The sequence below is a fragment of the Pteropus alecto genome, unplaced genomic scaffold (genome assembly GCF_000325575.1).
Source record: "Pteropus alecto unplaced genomic scaffold, ASM32557v1 scaffold134, whole genome shotgun sequence".
Taxonomy (NCBI): Eukaryota; Metazoa; Chordata; class Mammalia; order Chiroptera; family Pteropodidae; genus Pteropus; species Pteropus alecto.
In genome coordinates, this window is record NW_006436283.1 from 1,861,822 (window position 1) to 1,871,250 (window position 9,429).

A 9,429-nucleotide genomic window follows, 5' to 3' on the forward strand; every position below is an offset into this window, starting at 1 on the left:
TTATTCTCAAAAAAAGTTTTATTTTTCTGCTGAAAAGTTTGAAATGAAATGATCGCGTTGAACATTTTCCGTTTACATTGCATAGAAGCCACAAGGTGACAAGAGCTCAGGAATCGGGCGGGGGAGAAGGAAGCCAGTGGCGGTGAAGGCGGGACAATGGGACGTGGTCTCAGCATTCACCCTCGTGCAGGGTCTCGTTTCCTTCCTTAGGTCCCTGTAAACAGCTGCGTGGGCTCGATCCGCCCGCACTTCCTCCTGGGAGCTGTGAGTCTGGTCTTAGCCGGGGCTGGGAGTGGGGGTGGGGGCCGGGGAAGCACGGGTGAGAAGGGGGCGTGTGGGCTTTCGGGTGCGCCCTGGCAGAGGTGCTGAGGCCCGGGCGCCTTCCTGCTCGCGCCTCCCGTGGGCCCCTCCCCTTCACTCACCCACCCGGCTCTGAATTGGCGTCAGCACACGGCAGGGAGCACAGCCCCCTTCTGAGCACTCACGTGGGGAAGTGGGGGCCCCCACCTGCCCAGGTCTCACTCGGGAGAGCAAGCGCGGCCTTCGCAGAGGGACGCCTGCCTTCGATGCGACTGGAAACACTGGGATTCGACAGGGTTTAACCAGCTGGGTGGCTGAAGAAATTCCTATAGTGCTGACCTCTTAAATGGTGTTATTCTCTGAGGGCAAACGTGGCTTTCAGTGACACAGAAAGGTCCTAAATCTTTTTATGCTATCCCAAGCTCTTCCACGGAGGCCAGCCCGGGAAGTCGCCGGCCAGGCCGCTTTCTAGGAGGGCCCGGGTGACTCCAGCTTGCTGGCGATCGTCTGTCTGACCTTGAGCAGGACCTCCTGGAACTGGGGGTACTCGTCCTTGACGTGGTCGAGGATGGAGCCGATGGCGGCCAGCCGGTTGTGCATGCGCCTGTGCTCCCCCAGCAGTGAGTCCTTGGAGCGGTACAGGAACACATACCTGCCATCCTTCACCGCCTGCAGGTGCTTCTGGCGTGTCTGCAGGGCCACGAGCTCGGAAAGGTTCTTGGGCGGGAGAGGGGATCTGGGTCAGGCAGTGCACAGTGAAAAGAGGGCCCCCGGGGCCACCCCATACACACTCAGGTCGCGGGAAACGGCAGAGGACGCCAACGGCCACAGGCACAGGCTCCGCATTGCGGGGACAGTCTGCGCCCTCTGCCGGGGTGGCCCGCTCCCCCGACTCCGTCTCCGGCAAGCCCGACTCACGTTTGCTCCACCGGCCGTCTCCACCCCCTGCCACCCCGCCCCCGCTCCTCCCAGATTTTCTCCAGAGCGTCTGCCACCATCTAACGTGCGCTCCCTCCCGCCCCCAGGACGTGGCCTCTGGGAGGGTGGGGGACGGGGGACGGGGGCTTTTCTGTTCCACGCTGCAGCCCACAGAGGTGCCCAGGGCCATGCCCGGACCACAATGGTGGACGAAGGGTCACGCCACGCTCGGGCTTGACCGGGTCCGGGGCAGGCCGCGCCCGTGGACATGTGGCGCTGCGGCTGTGACGGCAGCAGACTCCCTGGCCTGGGTTCCTCGTGGCCCTCGTGGCTCACGGCCTTGTCTACCTGTCGCTTGAGGGCCACGAGCCGGTCCAGGTCAGCATCGAGCTCCTCGGTGTGGGCCTGCGCGGCCGACAGCTGAGCCTGCTGCTCCTGCAGGCGGTCGCTCACGTGCTTCTGCGTGTCTTCCAGCTCCGAGAGGGTGGTGGTGCACGCTTCGGTGGCCTAGGGGACAGGCGGGGTCATCTGGGGACCCTGCGTCCTGCTTCTCTAGTGGGCGGAGAGGAGTCGAGCTGGAAGGCCCCGCCGAGAGCCTCCTATGCACAGGGTCTGGGAGGACTCCCCGGGGTGAGGACAGTCCCGGGGGTGAGGACAGTCCCAGCGCCTCACACCGCGACCAGGGCGGGAGCGGGAGGAAGTTCCAGTGGGACGCCAGGGCCCAGTTAAACCCTCACTGTGGACCGCTCCCCAAAGACGGGCTCCACTTGAACAAAGACGGGGAGCGCCAAGAGTCCTGGGGGGGCCCCCCCCTCCTGCAGGGGATGTGTCTGCATGGGCACCGGGAACCAGGCGCAGCTTGGCAGCTGCGTGCCAAAAGTGGGGGAGACTCCCGGGGCAGGGGCCGTGCCGCAGGGGTGCAGGCGTGGGCCGGGGAGCGTGAGGCAGGGCGTGGGAGTGGAGGTGGCCGGCATCTGCAGCCCAGAGCACAGAGGACAGGCTGGGCACCGTCACCGTGGGGTTGGGGGGCAGGGGCTGGTTCTCGGGGGAAGCAGACGATTAAGAGGAAGCGAAGTCTGATAGCGCTTGGCTGCTGGCGGCTCCGGTGGATGAACGAAGGAGAAAGTGCTCGGGCTGTGGCTGGGGACACCGGAGTGTGTGCGATGCGACTGCCCGGGGTGACCGGAGGTCGCGCTGGGCGTGTGTGTGAGAGACGCAGGAGGATTGGTGTGCACCCGTCCCGTCGCCGGGAGCCAGACGTGGGTGCAGGAGGGCGTCGGGGCGGGCGAGGCAGGGAGGGGGCCCCAGCAGGACTCTCTGCTGGGGAGGGGTGAGAGGCACGCCCAGGGGAGCCGGGATGGCTGGGGAGGAATGGGTGTCAGGAGTGGCCGGTGTGACAGAGAAGATGAGCCGACAAGGACCCAGAAAAGGCCACTCGGCCACCTTGAGTGACATCCAAACTAGCAGCTGGGTCACGTCTGTCATTTCGGCTGACCTGCCCTTACACGGGACTTACTCCCTCGGGGCTAGTCCAGCATTTCGTGACATGAGTGTCCATTCCACAGGTCAGTAAGCTGAGGCACAGAGAGGCAGCCAGCGGCCTGAGCTGTGAGAGGCAGAGATGGCTGGACCCCCACTGCAGGGGTCCGCGGTCAGGGTCTGCCTCACGTGACCCTTGGCCTAGCTGGCAGGGGTTAACTGCTCACGTTTCTACCGGGCAGACGAGGAAACAGGCTTACAAAGCTTCCACACGCACCCAAGGCCACACTGCTGCGCAGCGCGGGCCGAGGGAAGGTTGAGCCTGAACCCTGGCCTGGCGATTGCTCAGGGACACCAGCTGCTCCCCGTCCAGGGCACACACCACGTGCTTGGTCAGTGTGGCCTGGCGAGCAGAGATGTGGGCTCACGTGGGTGTCTTCGCGTCCCCATCGGCCTGTGCCCTGCACCCACTCAGCGTCAGACACGGAGGCCCATGCCTTCGCTGACACCACGCGTCCCTGATGGCGCTTCCGTTACGCAGAAGGGGCTGATATATGGCCGCCTCCAGCTCCCAGCTGCACCCTCCAGTGAGACCTCCTGTTAAACCCGAGAGAGGCCCTAACACTGCAGACATCAGGGGTCCTGGGGAGGCACCCACTGACCTCCAGGGCTCTCTGGCAGCCACTGTGTCACCACCCAGAACCAGCACGTGGGGTGCGGGTCTCAGGCTCAGAGGACGCGGTGGCTTTTGTCCACGGTGCAGGACAAAGCTGGCTCGTCTGGTTCCAAAGCCAGGCCCCTTCTATTCCCCCTCGGGCCCCACTGTCACTTCTCTGTCTCGTAGAACAGCCTGACGTAGCAGCTCTGACGACAGCCCCAGAACGAGGGGCAGAAAAAGAGGCGCTGGCTGAGAAGCGGGCTGGGGGGACGGGCTGAAATCACAGCCCAGGCCGGGGCAGGCGCAGCATCCGAGGACAGCCCGGGCCAGCGATGCCTGCCAGAGAGGCTGGTGACACACGCCGACCTTGTGCAAGGGGGATGGCGGGTGGATGCCAGCCCGCAGACGGGCCACCCTCGGCGCGTCCCCTTCCGCGTCGGGGCTCCCCTACCTTGTGGACGTCTCTGATCTTCCGCCGCAGCTCCGTCTGCTTGTGGTGGAAGTCTGTCCGGGTGATAAACTGCTTGTCTATCTTGCTGTGCCCCTCAGCCCGGGTCACGATGGTCTCCCTGCGGGCGACGGCCAGCTCCATGTCTCGGATCATCCTCTCCTGCTGCTTCAGCAGCTGCCCGTGCTTGACCTGGGTACGCAGGGCAGAGGGGCCGGGCAGGAGGCTGAGACACGGCTGCCCGGGTGAGCTGCCAGCACCCCCACCCCCACACCCGGTCCACCCCACGGAACCAGCAGGGAACCGGCGAGGGGGACCCGCCCGAGGACAGAGAATCTGGAGGCATCGTCAACCGGCCAGGGTGGGTTTAAGGTCCCTATAGAGAACGAACCGGCAGCAGGAGACACAGAAACGGTCAGAGACCGGAGGGGGTGGGAGCTGTGAGGACGGTGCCTGGGGTTTGGCTCCTGGAAGCAGGAAAGAGACATCAGCCCCCGAACAGCGGAATCTGGTATCGTCTGTAGTTCGGTTCGTTGTTGTGTCTCGAGGTTGATTCCTCGGTTGGGACAAACGCACCATGGTTTCGCGGAATAGTGGGTGCCATGAAGGGCGTGTGGGACCTGGGCTGGGGACTGGGTCGTGGTGACAGGTCGACTGTAAGACGCACAAGGGAACTTTCTCTGGTGGTGGAGTGTTATGCGTCTTGATTATGGTGATGGCTGCACACGTGTGTACATGTGTCAAAACTCACCAAACTGGGCGTTTAAAGCGTGTGCGTTATTGTCTGTGAGTTACACCTCAGCAAGTTGATTACAATAAGGAAAAAGGGTGAGTGAGCGAGAATCCCCAGAATGGTGCAGGAAGACCTGGCCGACGGCGGTTCAAGATGGACCACAGGGTGACAGTAACTAAACGCTCCGCACTGGTGTAAGCCTTGTCCAAGTGACTGTCACAACAGAGCAGCGGGGTGCGGCCAGGTCACGTGTGGGGAGCTGCTGGGTCACCTCGATTTAATGAGAAAAGCGTGGATTCTTTCATACACGCTGTTGGCAAAACTCCCCAGCTGGGAGAAAATGGAGATGGACCGCTACTTCACCCCCTCGCAAACAGAAATTCCAGGCGGATTCTAGGTCTGAGTATGTGCGAACCATGGAAAACAACCTAGGAGTGTATTTGTGTAACTTCGAGCTGGGGGGACCTGCTGAAGCAATACAGGAGACCTAGGAGCCACACAGAAAGCGACGGATAACCTTCTCCAACAGAAACGTGGCGTACGTTCTGAGCGGGCAAGACCCCACGCAGGCGGAAAGGCCAGCGGTAGAGAGAATATTTGGAATAGGTATTAAAGACGGGGATTAGTGCCCCAAAACACAAGGAGCTCCTGGAATTCCTGAGAAACGAGAAAACAGCCCAAGAAGAAATCGACAAAATGCAAACAGCAGCACAGAACACGCGTGTGCACACACGCGCGGACGCGGAGGCACGCGCCTCGGCCTAATCCCCCCGGGCGAGCCAGCAACACAAAGCCACGGGACACTCACAAAACCCCTTTTCACACAGTGAATCGTCAGATGTTATAAAGACTGGTAAATGAACAAGTGAGTTAGGCAACGTCGCAGAAATCGTTAATATACAAAAATCAATTGTACTTCTGTACGGTAACAATGAGCAATTGGAAAAAACATTTAAATATCATTTACGACAGCACCAGAGAACTTGAACTGCTTAGGCATAAATCTAATAAAAAGGTCCGGAAGACCCAGGTGGCAGAAACCGGAAACACGGGCATGGGAAGTCAAACAGGACCTAAGTGAAGGCGGAGACCTCGTGCTCGGGGGTCAGAGCCTTCGCCATCGCGTGTCGTTTCTCTCCCCGCCGACCTGGACGTCCTGTTCAGTTCCAGCCACGATCCCAGCAGGAAGTTTTGTAGAAATGAAAGAGCCGATTCTCACATTTTCATGGAAAGGCCAAAGATGTAGACCAGACGTCACGATTTTGAAAAGGCGGGACCAAGCTGGAGGAATCCCCCGAGTACAGAGCCGCGGGAACGGAGCCTGTGCGGGATTCGCGGAAGGACAGGCTCGTAGATCCGTGGGACGCCACGGACGGCCCAGAAGATGTGGTCAGCTGATTGCGACGGGGGCGCGAAGGCATCCCGTGGGGGAAGGACAATGTGACGTCCACACGCCGAAACACTGACCTGGGTCCGCAGCTCGCCCCGTCCACGAAAACCAACTTGAAATAGATCATAGACCTAAGTGGAAAACCCAAAAGCACGAAGCTTCTAGAAGAAAACATCACAGAGGATGTCTTAGACGCGTCGCCAGAGCTATCCACGACCAATCTCAGACACGCGGCGGCCGGTGAGCAAAGCCGGGCTCAAATGCTCCGTGCCGAGCGATCCACTCATGACACCCCGGAAAAGCTGAAACTGCGGGATCGGTGGTTGTCCGGGGCCGGGCGACGCGGAAGGGCACGAGGGGGTGTGACGATGACGGAAAGAGGCTTCGGGATCGTATGTCTCTGTCAAAACCCGCAGCACGGCGTGCCACAAAGGGCGAGCTCTGACTTCATTCGATGCCTCAGTTCAGAAGACTGGCAGACGGAGGATGCCCAGCAGCGCCGAGGCTGTAGGGACACAGCCAAGCTCAGGTAGCTTTTGGAAAAGTGACCAGTCGCACGCCGGTATGGCCAGAGACTCTGCGACCCCGTAATCCTAGTGCAGGATTACCGAGTGGGGGATTCGGCCGTCTCTCTCGGTTATCAGACCGACTGCTGGGTGTCGCGAGGCTTGTGTTCAAGTCACCCTCACTTTACTCGGTGGCCCCAAAGTGCAGGAGTAGCGACGCGGGTGGCCCTGCTGCGCCACGGAGAAGCCGGAAGTGCTTCCTTCACGGGAGCGGGAAATGTGCGTGCAGAGAAAACCCGGTACACATAGGGCAGGGCGTCCACCGGGGGGGGGTCTTGGAATGCGCCCCCCTTCGTGAGGGGGGACCTCCTGTAAGGGTATTATCGTAACGTCGTTCACAGTGACGAGACGATGCACTGGAAACAGTCTGAATTTTCATCGGAAAAATCGTGATATGTCCATGGTAAACTCTGGGACTTAAAGAATGGATTAATGGCCACGTTGTTTTTTTTAAAAAACAAGTTGCTGAATTGCAGGTACGGATCCTATTTTCGTTAAGGAAAAAAACACGGAGAAGAGGGGAGGCGGCCCCGGGCCGTGCGTTTACGAGCTGTGCTGGACGGTTCGGTCCTACGGTTTGGTCCCACGAGCTTTGTGTGGTTTGGAAAGTCAATTAAATGCACCGTTTTTTAAAGCTTCAAAAGTATATGCGTCTGATCAGAATTCCTCTGAGCTCAACAGCCGGAGGGGTTATTAAAAACAGCATTGTGAAAGTGATGTCACGTTTATTTTTGTCACCTGCTCTTATTTGTACCCTTAAAGCCTTGAACTCTTGGCTCGGTGACAGCTTGTGATTTGATCACCCACCTTTTAAAGGTCGTGAAATCCAGCTAAAGATGACGGCGGGGAGAGGTGGTGGGGGCGTCCCAGCGGGAAGAGGGGGGCCGTGCCCTTGGAACCCTCTCCCTGAGTGGGACCCTCCTGGCTCCTGCAGTGGGGCACACCCCACTCGTGGGTTGTGAGATGCGGGGACCACAGCCAGCATTTAAGAATTGGGGTGCACAGATCGCCTGTGCTAGGGACAGAACATACGGAGCTGTGCGTCCCAGCTGCTCTATGACGGTCTCGGTGCAGGAAGAACAGAAGTGGACATGGACGTAAGGCCGGTGGGCAGGGGGGACAGCGTGTTTCGCTGACGCTTGGCGTGCGTGCGGGTCACTGTGCTGGGGCGGCTCCCGCCCCGGGCCCCCCACCGGCCCTCCCCACCCACCTTCATCCTGTGGATCTCGGCCTTCATGGCTCGGATCTCCGTCTGGCCGGTCTCGGAATCCACCGAGGCCCGCATCTCTTTTGCCAGCTGGATTTTTTTCTCCCAGAGCATGATCTGGTGTCTGTGAAAAGGAGGAGGCCAAGTTAGAGCCGGAGAATTTGAGGAGATTTCTTCCGAGCCGGCTGAGCTCCAGGAGTTGAGAGCCCACCCACCGTGGCGGGTAGGGGTGGGGCGGGGTCGAGAGCTGGGTCTGAGCGGAAGCGGGCTCAGGCATGGGGCCAGTGTCTGCGGTCCCCGTGCGGTCACTGTGGAAGACACCTCCCAGGGGTGTATTTCAACACCCAGCACGAGTGGAGGGTGTGACTGTTAAGTGAGGACATTTCCCCCGGTCTGGGACCAGAAGGTCAACCTGAACCCTCGCGCCTGACATCCCCCCTCGAGTGCCTGCTGGAGCGGGGACTGCCCCACCCTGGAGGCCACAGTGGGGCTGGAGGTCAACTGTCCTGCTGTCCCCTCCTCCTTCCTCTCCTCTCCATGCCCCAGAAGTCGCACTCCCCAAATACGGTGCAGCCTCCAGCGGCCACCTGGCTGTCCCTTACACCGGTGGGCTCTTCCGCCTACGATGCCCGTGTGGGTGGGCAGGCGGGGCTCACAGGCTGCACCTCATGGGCACCCACCACATCAGCGGGAGGCCCACTAGCACCCCGGCCAGGCACGGGGTGGGCATCTGCTTTGCTAAGAACCGAGGGGCTGAGCGTGGCCGGAGGGCTCTGGGGCTGGACACTGTCACAGCCCAGGCCAGCGGCCAGTGTTGGCCTCTCCCATGTGAATAGGGCGTCTGCAGCCACGTGCAGCTACGGAGCCCTTGAACTTGGGACGTGCCATACGTGTAAAATACGCAGCAGATCTCAAAGACTGAGTGCAGGAGAAGAGAAGGTAAAATCGAAATTCCGGCATCCACGGATCAAATCTGCTGGCACGTGGCCGCCCTGCTCGCTCAGGGCTGCGCACAAGCCGCGGCTTCCACAGACGCCGAAGGCTCGAAAAGCCAATGCCTTCCCCGCCAGGCATTGAAGGAGGCAGACCCGTGGCGTGAAGAGAGAGGCAGACAGAGGCAGAGGCGCAGACACTGGGGCGGTGGAGTCTGTAACTGTCTGGGACCCGCCAGCCCAGGAGAGCTTTGCCGTGCTTTCCTTTTGTTTTCAGTATTATGGGCAACATCCCTGGTGCTTTACCGCACGGCCCCACGGCTACTCTGCAGCTGCCCGGGGGGACGCGAATGGACGGTGGGACTCTGCCGTGGACACGGCAGGGGCGGCCGCACGCGGACCACCGGCCCCGGCCCCGGCCCCGGGCACTCACTCGGCCTCCACCAGGTTGTTGAGGATGGACGCCTTCTCCTCGGTCAGCTGGTCCAGCCGCTCCTGCATCTCGATGGTCTCCCTCTCGGAGGCCTGCGGGGGCAAGAGGCGGGGACGGCTGTGTGGCAGGCGCCGGGCGACGTGCGCCCAGGCCTGGGCCCTCGGGGACGGAGGGACCGGACCTTGAGCGACCGCACGAACTCGTTCTCGGTCACCAGGTTGTGCTGCTGCAGGCCCTCGGAGTCACTGCGGCTCCTGCTGCTGAGCACGTGCAGCCTCTTCAGGTCGTTGCCCAGGCCCTTCATGTGCTGCTCGATGTCCTTCTGCTCCTTCTTCTCCTGGTCGATCTTCCCTGCGGTGGGCGGC

At 61.0% G+C, this 9,429-nt stretch overlaps 1 protein-coding gene across 3 annotated transcripts in view; it reads right to left on the reverse strand.

Annotated features, from left to right (window-relative positions):
- Window positions 1–9,429, reverse strand: part of CCDC40 (coiled-coil domain containing 40) — a 33,950-nt gene continuing 24,521 nt past the window's right edge. For all 3 annotated transcript variants that reach the window (XM_015589780.2, XM_006912376.3, XM_025047144.1), the window contains 6 exons: window positions 9,246–9,415; window positions 9,065–9,156; window positions 7,703–7,823; window positions 3,807–3,995; window positions 1,567–1,725; window positions 1–1,017 (listed from right to left, as the gene is read on the reverse strand). In XM_015589780.2, the coding sequence (XP_015445266.1) occupies window positions 769–1,017; window positions 1,567–1,725; window positions 3,807–3,995; window positions 7,703–7,823; window positions 9,065–9,156; window positions 9,246–9,415 (980 nt within the window). In that variant the 3' untranslated portion in view covers window positions 1–768. The remainder of the gene's footprint in view (window positions 1,018–1,566; window positions 1,726–3,806; window positions 3,996–7,702; window positions 7,824–9,064; window positions 9,157–9,245; window positions 9,416–9,429) is intronic.